Genomic DNA, 13,235 nt, shown 5'->3' on the forward strand with positions numbered 1-13,235 from the left:
CATATTGCAATGTCGGTACCAGAAGTAGATCCTCTAAGAAGTGGTTCAAGTTGCTGGTCTTGCAGCTAAAGCTTTGGAACATTGACCCAGAGATAAGAGGTTTAATCCCATCTTGGCAGCTGGGTAACTTTTCTTGCAGTTAAATTTTTTTCCCCAAAAAAAGGATTAGTTTCTTTAATGGAGAATATGAAACCACCAGATTGTAAAAACCCACCTGGCTTACTAATGTCTTCAAGTTTAGTCTATACGTGACTTCAGATACACTCTCAATTGCTTCAACTCAGGAAGTAGTTTGGCACGGACAATAACTTCAAAATTGCCAGCATGATCCACGTCCCATAAATGAGTTTTAAAAATTTATTCTTTCTGCTTCATCTGTTTGATTTCAGTATACTAGCCTTTGCATCACTATTATTTAATATAGGAAAGTGATTGGTCATGGAAATTAATTTTCTCCTTCCTTCAAATAAAACTGCCATAATGGATCTTATTTGAATTGGAAGATGGGCATTTAGCTTTAGCTTGAATATTATGTTCCCAGGAACTATACATCAGAGGGCAGAGATTGTGGGGAGATGGGGCTGCATATCATGAGGGATGAATATGCAGTAATGGTCAGCCCTGATCTTTGGATGTTTTCAAGTTATAGATGGATTCATGTAGTTAAAAATCAGTCATAATCCAGTTACAAAACCAATCAGACCACAGTAATTAGAAATATAAAATAAATAATCTGAAGTAAATGGAAGAATAACCACAAGAAAATAATCTTCAGGTTACAGACAATCTGCTTTAGATGGTATTAATCTCATCTGGTCAACCCATTATTTATGAGTGCCATTTGTCTAAAATTTCCAAAGCTTTTAATTAAACTGAGGTTTGTGAGTATAGAGACTAAGGTATGACTGGTTCATGGCTAAAGGGAAAGTGGTAATGGGTTATCACATGTCTGATATGGTGATAATATTCCTGTCTCTTGGATAAGAGCCATATATTATGTGTGTAAACCAAACAAGTGCCTAAGTGTGGTACAGAGAAAGTACTGTGCTTGTGGGCATGTTGCCTTTTGGATGCTAATTCAAAGCAAGACCCTGTCAGGCCTTCTCAGTGAAAGTAAAGATCATATGTTGCTACTCAAGGAAAAACAAACTCGTGTCTTGGCCAATATTTATCCTCATTCAACATACCAAAGCAGAATATCTGATCACTTATTTCATTGTTGCTTGTGAGACTTTACCATTAAATTTTGAAAAGTGCATTAGAAATAGTGTTTGAGATGTCATGATGGAGTAAAGATAAAAACAGTTCTGTTTGACCAGTGGCAAAATAAATTCAACATCAATAATTTGTGGTGTGAAGTAAGGGCATAGCAGTAGTACTGCCATATTCATGCAATGCATTTTTTTAATGCTTGCATATTGTAGTATTTGAAGCAAGTAATCTTTTCAGATACATAATTCTATTCCCCAATTATTAGAGTTTAAATTCCAAGCCTCCGTGCTGAAGCCAGACAGAGCTCCAGTTAGAATACTACTGGAATGCTAAAGGAAAAACCACTGCTGGAGGAAACCAACAGGTCAAGCAGCATCTAAAGAGGAATATGGACAGTCAATGTTTCAGGTTGAGACCTTTCATCTGGACTGAAAGAGTAGAGGGGAGATAGACAATATAAAAGAGGAGAGGGGAAAGGGTGGAGCAAAATCTAGCAAGCGATGGGTGGATCCAGGTGAGGAGGAGTAACTAGTAAATGGAGAAGGTAAGGGTGGAAATAGCAACAGGCTGGGAGGAGATAACTGGAGGCAACAAAAGGCTGCAGAAGATTGAATCTGAAAGGAAAGGAAGGTGGAGCATGGAACCAAATAACAGGTAGGGTGAGCAGATGGGAACAGTGGGGGGAGGGTACCCAGTGGGAGGATTGTGTGTGAGTGATGGACAGGTGGAGGAGGGGAAAGAAATTCCTGAAAAAAGACATCAGGGATGTCCTGGAGTAGAAGGCCTCATCGAGAAGAGATGAGGTGGAGAAGGAGAAAGTGAGAGAAAGGAATGGGATCCAACAGGGTGGGAGGAGGTGTACTCTAGGTAACTTTGGGAGTCAGTAGGTTTGTAGTAAATGTCAGTGGATAGTTTGTCTCCTGATATAGAGACAGAGATATCAACAAGTGGTCCAAGTGAATTTGAGGGCAGAGTGGAAGTCTGTAGTAAAGTTGAATAAATTGATGAGTTCTGCACAGGTGCTGGAGTCTGCACCAATATAATTGGTGATGTAGTGGAGAAAGAGTTGAGGAGTGGTGCCAGGGAGGTTCGGAGCAAAGGCTGCTCCACGTAGCCAACAAAAAGGCCAGCATAACTGGGGCCCGTGCAAATGACCATGGATACACCCTCGATTTTCAGAAAGTAGGAGGAATCAAAAAAGTTGTTCAGGTTAAGCACATGTTCCACCAGGCAGAAGAGAGTGTTAGTAGAGGGGAACTGGTTGAGTCTATGTTCTGGAAAGAAATGGATAGCCTTAAAGCATTCCTGATGGGGAATGGAAATGAATAGGTTTTGGACCTACATGATGAAGTTGAGATGGTGGGGACCAGGGAATTGGAAGTTGTTAAAATAGTGGAGAGCATGTAAGGTGTCCCAAATGTAAGTGGGAAGGGACTGGACAAGGAGTGACAAGATAGAGTAAAGGTATGAGGAGATAATTTCCGTGGGGCAAGTGGGGCACCCTTCCCTCCTCCATCCCCAGCCTCTGTATCTATTTCCACCCTTTCCTCCTCCAACTGCCAATCACCCCTCCTAACCTGGATCCACCTATTGCTTCCCAGCTCTTGCCCCACCCCTACCCCTCACCTCTTTATTACTGGCTATCTCCCTTCTACTCTTTCAGTCCAGGTGCAGGGTCTTGAAACATCGACTGTCCATTTCCCTCCACAGATGCTGCTTGACCCGCTGAGTTCCTCCAGCAGTTTGTTTTTTGATCTAGATTCCAGCATCTGCAGTCTCTTGTGTCTTCACTAGAATGCTGAACACAGTTCTGGTTACCACAGCACAAAGGAGACAAGAAAATGTGAGTGTAGATGATGAGGGTAAATTAAAGGTGGGAGGGGGTGAGTTATGTGGAAAACTTAGATGAAAAAAAGGCTCTATTGAGGTAATTAAGATCTTAAACATTGAGAAGGAGAACTCATTTAACAGTTTTTCAGATATCCCAATAAATCCGGATCAGGGTGTGGATTCAAGGCTGCACCTTAATAATATTTTTGGATAAATGCAAGGCATTCTTCCACATAGAGGGTAATCAACAATTGGAACTCAATACCACAAAGGAAGCTAGAATTTGTAAGTAACTTTCTGCAAGGTGCAAATATATTTCTGGGAGAATGAGATCAAAGGGATTGAAGAGTTTTCATCTAAATTTCCCTTATGAATTTATAAATACTGTTGCAACTAGAAAACTTAATGGAGGTAAGTTATGAAGAAAAATTGTAAATAGATTTTTTTAGGCCCTTTGGTTCTATAAGATGATACTAAGAGTTGAAGAAGTCAGTGGTGGTCTTGAACTGTTGTCCTTCTTTGATTAGTTTCTTTGGGGATCTTGGTTAGTGTGTGTCAGTTAGACTTTCAAGTGCCATAGGCCATCGCAGTAGATGAATAACTTGGGTAATGAATCACAAGTTGATGTCTGCTTATTTTAACATGGAAGGAAGTTGTGGTATCGTATTACATTGAAACCAATAATTCAGCTCAGGTTAGGTATTGAACTTCACTACTGAGCAACCAGGAACATTGTCATACCCCAGATTGCAGTTATCCATTGAAAATGAATTCAGCAACAGTATTATTGGCTTGTATTACTCCATAAGTGATTTGAATCACTGAAAATATTAACATTAATGTACTTATTCCATTCTATGTAAACTTAACACTACTTGAAAAATTGAAGATCATTTTTAATTTAGTAGAGTCCAAATTTAATAATGAGGTTTTACAGAATATTCATAATGTTGTTATGTATAAAAAAATATATAATTTGTATTTTTCCCTCAGCAAACAATTTTGATACCAAGAATCATGCAAAGTTTGTAGTTTTCCTTAAATTAGTTTTGTTCACACAATCATTCAAATATTGACATTTTAAAGAATCCTGTGATCTACATTTAAACAATTGGCAACAGAATGTATTCAATAGACTTTACTTGTTCTAATTTATTGGGTTAATTTTTACTTAAAGCATGCTTTTAATATTCTACTTGCAATGTACAATGGAAGTAGTGTACTATGAGCATGGCTGAGTAACAAATGCCATGCTCATAGTACGCCTTTTTATAAAACCAGTTGTAAAACTAAATATCACAAAATAGCTAAAACCATTTAGTTATTATTGTATGGTGATAGTTGACTGATGGGTTTGTATGAAATAATGTGAATATGTAATATTGTGAATATTCACTAATGTTTCTTAGTGTGAATACCTTCCTTCAGTTTTCAAATTCTGTCAGTCTTAATCCAACATGTGAACTGGAATTCATCTAGCAACTTTAAAGTGATGTTACTTCCATATCCGTCGAACCTTGGGATTTAAAAAAAACAAAGCACGTATTAGAAAAAAAATCATACTCTTGTCAACAGAAGAAAATAGATAGTTTTGAATAAGCATCTAGGTGGAAACTATAAATGCCAGCTTTTTATGCCACACGAACATTACTAAGAAGCATCAAGGTAGCATCTTAATGATCCTGGTGAGTTTCTGTATATGTCTTGCAGTTTTGATCTTAAGTGAAACATGAGATTCCTCACTGCTGAGCATTTCTCATCACTTTTCACTTAGAGATGACGTATTAAACTAAAGTGACACATAATCTGAAATGTTAATTGGTATGCTTTAAAGTGTGCCTCAGTAAGCACTCATTTATATTACTTGGCTCGTAATGTTGATTCAGATAACCTGATAATGTGTAGTTTACAACTAACTGTTTCTCCCCTTTCTTCCCCCTTCCCCTCCCCCCAAATTTAACACCATTTTACTATACATCATCATTATATCATATACCATCATTGGACAAACTTTGTTATTAAGAGTATGTTTTATCAGGTTGCACAATGATGTAATTAGTAGAGCTGGCTTCCTCACAACTCCAGTGACCCAGGTTCAATCCTAGCCTTCGGTACTGTCTGTGAGGAGTTTGCACGTTCTCCCTGTGACTGTGTACATTTCTTCTGGGTGCTCTGATTTCCTCCCAAATGCACGTGAGTTTTGTAGGCTAATCGGCCACTAGTGTAGGTGGCAGGTAGAATTAATGGGAATGAGAAGAATAAGTTACAGGGAAATTTAGTGGGGGAATGGGATTGGTCTGTGACCTAGCAAAGACTTGATGAGGCAAATGACCTCATTCTATAAAGCAAGAAAAATATGAAAATGAACAATTGCTTTCAAGCAAAAAATTAAGATGGTGAGACTGAAAGGAGTAGGTTTTAAGGAGTGTCTTAAAGGAAGTGAAAGTAGAGAGGCAGATGTTTATGGCAGTTCTACAGGGTGTAGACACTGAAGTCAGAGCTGCCAGTCAGTTATTAAAGTAAGACATGTGCAAAAGGACAGAAAAATGCAGAGACTTGAGGGTTTTGGCACCGGAGCAGGCTAAAGAAAGGCAAGACCGTGGAGGCATGAGAACTTTAAAAATTGATGCTTTGCAGAGAGTTGCTCTAGGATAGTCAGCATATGGTAAATGAATGAGACTGTGTGAATTAGAATGCAGGCAGGAAGATTTTGCATGAGTTTGTGTTAGAAGTTGGGAGGCTGTCAGAAGCAGCATTGGATTAGCCATGCCTCAAAACTAAAGGCATGAATAAGGATCTTGACAGCAGATGAAGCATGTGGATGAGAAATAAGACAGGGAGAGGAAACAGTACGTTTTTATAGCACCCATATACACCACACAAGATACTGATCTCCGTGCTTTACCACAATGAATTCTTCTATCAAACCACAGTTTGATTACCATTTGCATTCCATGCTCTCCTCTTGATTTTGTAGAGTTTCACACTTTGATTGCAGATCCACAGCAAGAACATTAGAACAGTAGATAACGTTACAAGTACTGTAACAATGACAGCCACAAAGTGCAAATCCTTATAAAGTGGTTCTGTAGAAAGACAAACGTTAAAATGCTATGAAATTTATAATTAGATTTCTGACTCTACTTTCTTAGTGTCATGCTCATTTTGTAAATTGTTCCCTCAGAAACACAGTGAAAACTGACATGATAAGATATCTTTATTAGTCACATGTACATGGAAACGCACAGTGAAATACATCTTTTTGTGTAGTGTTCTGGGGGCAGCCAGCAAGTGTCACCACGCTTCCAGCGCCAACATAGCATGCCCACAACTTCCTAACCTGTACTTCTTTGGAACGTGGGAGGAAACCAGAGCACCTGGAGGAAACCCACGCAGACACGGGGAGAACATACAAACTCCTTACAGACAGTGGCCAGATTTGAACCTGAGTCGCTTGTGCTGTAAAGCGTTACACTACCATGCCCGCTTGGGGGAAAGTCAATTAATATAGCTCTTGTGAGTTTCTCAGGAGTAATAACAAAGGTTTCCCAGAGGCTGCAATCTCAGTTTGGAAGGGGTGTTCTAGCATTCAACTTCTATGTAGCAAGGGTATTTCTGTCTCACAAAGGATGAAACTTAGGCTGTGACCTACACATACAGCAGGTCTCTATCCCAAAGAGAAGCCCTCCTCTCACAGTCCAGCAGGATAGGAACGGTTGAGCTGTCCCAATCATTTCCAAGCTCCAGAGTTTTGTTGGCAGTTGAGGTGCTGGAATTGGCCTCAAACTATAGTTTCTGGCCTAAGGTGCTGGGTGACATAATACCTTTGAAGATTTTTCCATGCCAAGTTTGCAGAAGCCAATGAATATTTGAGAAACTGTTAGAATTAGGTCAACTGTAAACAAGGATCAATACTATGTTAGGAAACAGCTGTTAAGGAAGCTGTGAAAAGTAATCTATTGAAAATAAACTCTTGCCTTAGACTCAAATGTAAAACACTCTGTAGGTCACGCAGGTCTGAGGGTATTAGCCCTATTATTACCAGGCAGGAAGAAGAACAATGGTGCAGGGGAAAAAAATCAGCAACTATGTCTGCTGCCAATCTTTAAAACAAAACATGGACCCATGGCCACTGGATTGGGAGCCTGGCTGGAAAATGAGGGGGATTTTGCAGAAAGCCTTTGGAGCTTCTCAGCCACGTGAACAAGGAAGGGATCATTATAAAGGCCGCGGCTGCCCTTTGGGATAAAGGCACACGAGATCTGGTACCTCCAGAATTCCCACTAGTCAGTGGCAGTTATTGGTTGTGATCGTAGGAAAGTTTGCACTGCAATTGAGCAATCCTGGATCAGGGTGGGGAGACAACTGCTGTGATATGGGGAAGAAAGGAAGCCTGGCCTAAAGGAAGCTAAGAGCTTCCCTTGTTACCCAGTAAAAAAACCCTTTGCTGTTCACAAGAAAAATTGAAATAAATACAAATCTTGCATTCTGGACCTCGGGGCTGGTTCCTGGTCAATTTTGCCTGACTGGAGCTGTCACTGCCTTTACATCTCTGCTGCTTGGATCTCTGGTTGAGGTTGCTAATTGGCTGCTAAGGTAAAATCATAGAATCATTGACATGTCTAAAACACTAACACTTTCTCTGGGGTTGAATTTTCCTGCTCCAAAGAGCAGATTAAAACGGAGAACCAGAAAAGGGAACAGAGTCATTTTGGGATAGTAAGTCTTGTAATTTTAACTGTCCTCCTGCCCATTTTCCATCAGACAGGTGTGCACTGGTACACTGCTTAGTGTGCCAGATACCTTCCCAGGAAAGGTGACGCTTATGGAATCAACACTGAATAAAGAGGGAGATGCATTACTGACAGTGCTGCTGTGCTGGGAACTGAGCGTATGCTCCTACCCTTCACACTCCCACACTGTTGCCCACTGTTGTGGTGGGAACCTGGGGGTGCCATGAAGCTGGTGCAAATTCCTGCCCTCCCCCGGCACTCCTACAGCACTGTCCACAACTATCCGCGGTTTCATGCAGTCTTGGGTAGAGCAATTGTCATACTAAGCCGTGATGCATCTGGACAGGATGCTTCCACCAATTTTTATAGGTGCACCATAGAAAGCATCCTATCCAGATGCATCACAGTTTGGCATGGCAACTACTCTGCCTGAGACCAAAAGAAACTGCAGAGAGTTGTGGACACAGCTCAGCACATCACAAAAACCAGTCTCCCCTCCATGGACTGTCTACACTTCTCGCTGCCTCAGTAAAGCAGCCAACATAATCAAAGACCCCCACCCACCCTGGATATTCCCTCTTCTCCACCCTCCCATCACTCTAATGTCCTGATGAAGGGTCTCGGCCAGAAACATCGACTGTTCATTTCCCTCCATTGATGCTGCCTGACCTGCTGGAGTTCCTCCAGCACTTTTTGTGTGATCCACCAGCAGAGTACCAGTGTAATTAAAGATGAGGCCACAATTTCTGCCTTCGGACAAAATAAAAATGAAAACAAGCAAACTGTGAAAATGTGAGTAAAGAACAAATGAATTCTTAACTGTATCTTACCATATATATTCAATATAATAACACCATCCTTGCTGCTTCCTTCTTTATCTGTTACAGTCACAACATAACAACCAGCGTCATAGAGCTGAACATTTGAAAGCTGGATGGATCCGTTTCTGTACACCTGAATCCGGTTTTCATAACTCCTTGAAATGTTTCGATAAGTGCCTGGATTCCAGTCGACAATGTTTTTCATTCCCCATGGTAACAGGTGCTTCCATTTAATAGAAAGTGTTCCATTGCATTTATTGTCCACTGAAAGAATGGCACTCTCATTCACTGTGGCATTGACAATGTAGTGAGGTATTGATATCGTAATTCCATTAACTGAAAAATGACAGAAATAGGTGTGTTCATTATATTTGCAAATATGCTGTGTTCCTTCAAACTTCTTGAACATATTGAGCACCTAATGAGGCAGGAAATCTAAGAACAGTTGCGAAAGTGCTCATTGGTACCGTATGTACAACACAAAAGAGTCTAACCCACAATGGCAGTCAGGTAACAAGCAAACAGGGGAAATTTCCCTCCAATATTGGGCTGGCCTGTCAAACCTAGAAAGAACCATAATTTAAAAAAAAACATTTTTGAGTCAGTTGTTGCTTCATACATGGTTTATATTTGTGTGGTGCAGCTGCAATTTGGAACTGAGAATATGGCTATTTTGCCAGCAACAAACTGCACGGATTCTTTCTGCTTGACCTGGTTTAGAGTACAGCTGGTTCATAAATCTGTTAGTGTCCAAAATGGTTCAAGTTTAATTAGAGTCAGTGGGGCACAAGTTGCTAAAATGATCTACCACTCTGTTACATCTACAGCTCGAAAAGAGCCTGTGATCTAAGGACCACGAATGATCTTGATAGCCACAGTCAGAGCTGTCTGGTTTGAGTTCAAAGTACAGCCATGGCTAGAACTGGATGCTAAAATGTCTTTCACCTGAAAATGTGTGGCACGATAAAGAGGTCATATTCCTAGATAAGGCCTCTTCTCATGAAATTAAACTCTATTCCATTGTCTCAACAGTTGAAGTTGTATTTAAGGTACATTTGTCCATGAAGTCTTATTTACAAAGTCAATTTGCTGGTGATATTTATACAATAATCCATGATGTGTTCTTTATTCCAGATAGGCAATGTAAATAGAATCCTATTTTGAAACACAGAATGGCCAAATAAATAAAAGGTAAATTATTATAGATTTGACTAAAATCTTGTATTAAATGTTGGGAAAATATGAAAGAAATTGTCATTGAGCAATGCTTCACAATGTTAGGATAAATGAGTCAGCAAGACAACTTTAAAAGCCTGATATGTTCATGATTAATGTCTAAGTTAACACTTTTTAGAATCAGAATTAGATTTATTATCACTGTCTTATGATGTGAAATTTGTTGTTTTGCAGCAGTAGCACAGTGCAAGACATAAAGTTACTATATATTACAAAATAAACAAATAAATAGTGTAAAAACAAGAAATAATGAGGTAGTGTTTATGGGTTCATGGACTGTTCAGAAATCTGTTGGTGGAGGGGAAGAAGCTGTCTCTGAATCATTGAGTGTGGGTCTTCAGACTCCTGTACCTCCTCCCTCATGGTAATAACAAGAAGAGGGCCCAGATGGTGACCGGATGGTGAGAGTCCTTAGTGATGGATGCCACCTTCTTGAGGCATTGCCTCTTGAAGATGTCCTTGATGCTGGGGAGAGTTGTGCCCGTGACGGAGCTGGCTGAGTCCACAACCCTCTGCAGCCTCTTGTGATCTTTCTTTTCATTTGCAGCGTGGTAACAGACCCGTCCGGCCCAACAAGTCCCCGCCACCCATTTTAAACCCAAATTAACCTACCTGTACGTCTTTGCAATGTGGGAGGAAACCCACGCAGACACAGGAGAACGTACAAACTCCTTACAGACAGCGACGGGAATCTAACCCCGATCGCTGGTGCTGTAATAGCGTCGCGCTGACTGCTACGCTACCGTGCTGCCCATTGAATCTTCATTCATTGGATCTTCATACCAGGCTGTGATGCAACCAGTCAGAATGCTCTCCACTGTACATCTATAGAAATTTGCAAGTCTTTGGTGACATACCAAATTTCCTCAAACTAATAATGAAATAGAGCTGCTGGCGTGCCTTCTTTGTGATTGCATCAATGTGTTGGGCCCAGGATAGATCTAATATTTATATAAATGATTCAACAAATACAGCTGTATTGAATGAATGTTTAAATTAAAATGTTTGCATTACCTGTATTAAGTTCCTTCATACTAAATTAGAATATGCTTTTTTCTTGTCTACACAGTTTTACCTTTACAACAAAAAGTTGGATTTAGTATGGATGATAATTCTTCTCCCCCATATTGATTTCATCCAATGGTACAGTGGCCTCTGGCAAGTAGTGCAATGTTCAGTTCTGTTACTTATTTAACAGGTTTTACAAAAGAACTGTTATATAGGTATCAAGTCAAAGTATTCAATTATAACAAGTGTAAGTTTTTTATTTAAAATCGCTATACCATTCTTCACATGGCTGGACTCCAGTGGTATATCCGGATGTTATTTTAGAATGTGTGGCTGAATGGAGTGGGGCAGACAGATAATTTTGCATTTACTTTCATATTTAACCTTTGAGCAAGATATGTTGCTAATAACCTATTTATGAACAAAATCTATCTTTACATATTTCTGGGATCAGCAGATTCAAAATATGGGATTTAAAAATATTGATAATTTGTCACTTGTATCATTGTTAGTGCTGGTATCGTAGTAAACTCCTTTTGAAAAATCAAGATAGACTATTTATTCACCCTAATCAGCCCTGCTTAGTTATATTTTCAAAGACATATCAGATTTGTCAAATGTGATTTCCTCAATGCTTTGTTACCATGGGTTGCAGTAGTTTCCTTACAACTGATTTATAACAACTGGCATTTAGTTCCCTTATTCTATCTCCCTCTTTTCTTGAATAATGCTGCTGCATTTGCCACATTTCAGTCTCCTACCTTTAGGCTTACTTTGTTTTTGGCACCATTATATGCCTCTTCTATAAATCAAATGATTTTATTGAGCTCTTTGGTTAGCTCTGGATGGATAACTTGCCTGTGGAGAATTTATTGTTCACATGAATGTCCTCTTGTTGAGAATTACAAGTAATAAAGTACAGAATTTCAAAATATATCTTTAAATGTTTTCCATCGTTTATCTATAAGAAATATTTGCATCGAACTTCCTAATCTACTGCTGCCAGTTCACCCCTCATACCCACTTCAGTGGCTTTAAGTTTGACAATTTTGTGACCAAGTTATACCCCTTGTGAAGAGAGTGTGAAATCCTCTCTCGTTGAAATCATGTCTCCATAGAACATCCTTTATAATCAGAAACCTGATTAACCATGTTTCACTATCTAATGACAAGTCTAAAATAATTCGTTTTACTTCCAAAAACAACAAAAAAATTGCAGCTCGTTTTGTAATGATTATCTGGGAGTTAAATACTTGATGTCTTTTAAATTAGTTCTAATTAGTGGCGGCAAAGCAGTGGAGAAACTTTAATCTGGCTAGACCACATCAAGCTCAGTTGGATCTTGTATTTCTCCATCAAAGCTGCCCACTGCACTGAGGTGATCTTCAAGAGCCACGCTAATCCAGACCTCCTTATGTACCCTATCCCTTTCTACCTACATTTATAAAAACAAACATGAAGGTAATGGATTTCTTTATTATCCTGAGAAAGTTTCTGTTGACTTGCAGACTCAGAAGATTGCAGATGCTGGAATCTGGAGCAAAGCAACAAACTGCTGGAGGAATTCAGCAGGTCAGGCAGCACCTGTGGAGGCAGAGGGGATATAGTCCTGATGCAGGGTCTCAACCCGAAATGTCAATCACCCCTCTGTCTCCAACAGATGCTGCCTGCCCTGCTGAGTTCCTCCAGTAGTTTTTTGCCATTTGCTTGCTGCTGCAGTTTGTGCTATCTTATTTGTCCTCCAAACTAAATCTCCCTCATCTCCCACATCCAAATATAACAGCTACCAATCCAGCTTCCCTTCCTATCTCCTATGTTGACTGACACTTGTCAGTCAAAGTGCTAGTTCAGAGGGGATTCTGCCATCTTTTCAAAGGAAAAAACATTCTTCTTCACAACCAAAAATATGAAAATGATAACTTACTTTGTAGCCACAAGCCTAAAAAACACAAGATTAAGAGAATCCTTCTGTGGTTCCAGCTGTTCGTCTTCATGAGAAACATTTAACCATCCATTAGGAGTTGGATTAGTAGCACAGCACACGCATTACTCACAGCGTCTGCTTTTGCAAAATGCATTTAATTGGACTTCGGACGGAATGTGCACTGGACAAACTGGTTCCTGTTTCATCTGCATATGAGCTGGCACACAGCCTGTCACAAGAAAGGTGTTGCATTATTGAGGAAGTTTATCCAGGCCTTGTCCCAATGTGTGCACGCTGAGAGATGCAATGCCTGTTGCTCCGTGGAAACATCTGTACACCAGTATGATTCTGATCTACATCTTGCTATGGCCTTAGACATCCTTCCTCGCCATCCACAACACCACCAATTTTCATATCATCTGCAAACTTACTAATCATACTTCCTACATTCACATCCAAATCATTAATACA

At 39.8% G+C, this 13,235-nt stretch overlaps 1 protein-coding gene across 1 annotated transcript; it reads right to left on the reverse strand.

Annotated features, from left to right (window-relative positions):
- Window positions 1-4,012: 4,012 nt before the first annotated feature.
- On the reverse strand, window positions 4,013-12,904 carry LOC127576190 (V-set and transmembrane domain-containing protein 5-like). The gene is made up of 4 exons (XM_052026597.1): window positions 12,765-12,904; window positions 8,606-8,932; window positions 5,985-6,128; window positions 4,013-4,558 (listed from the first exon to the last, which is right to left on the reverse strand). Exons 1-4 carry the CDS (start codon window positions 12,841-12,843, stop codon window positions 4,527-4,529), a joined length of 582 nt encoding a protein of 193 aa, XP_051882557.1. The 5' UTR covers window positions 12,844-12,904; the 3' UTR covers window positions 4,013-4,526.
- Between the last annotated feature and the right edge of the window lie 331 nt (window positions 12,905-13,235).

The sequence above is a fragment of the Pristis pectinata genome, chromosome 11, assembly GCF_009764475.1.
Source record: "Pristis pectinata isolate sPriPec2 chromosome 11, sPriPec2.1.pri, whole genome shotgun sequence".
NCBI lineage: Eukaryota > Metazoa > Chordata > Chondrichthyes > Rhinopristiformes > Pristidae > Pristis > Pristis pectinata.

What these genes read in the sequence shown, in the direction of transcription:
- LOC127576190 (XM_052026597.1), bottom strand. Translation starts at nt 12,843, where the DNA reads ATGTTTCTCATGAAGACGAACAGCTGGAACCACAGAAGGATTCTCTTA. An exon ending in TATTATATTGAATATATATG is followed by an intron (nt 6,129 to 8,605) that starts GTAAGATACAGT and finishes GTCTTTCTACAG; the next exon opens with AACCACTTTATAAGGATTTG. An exon ending in GAGAGCATGGAATGCAAATG is followed by an intron (nt 4,559 to 5,984) that starts GTAATCAAACTG and finishes TTAAATCCCAAG; the next exon opens with GTTCGACGGATATGGAAGTA.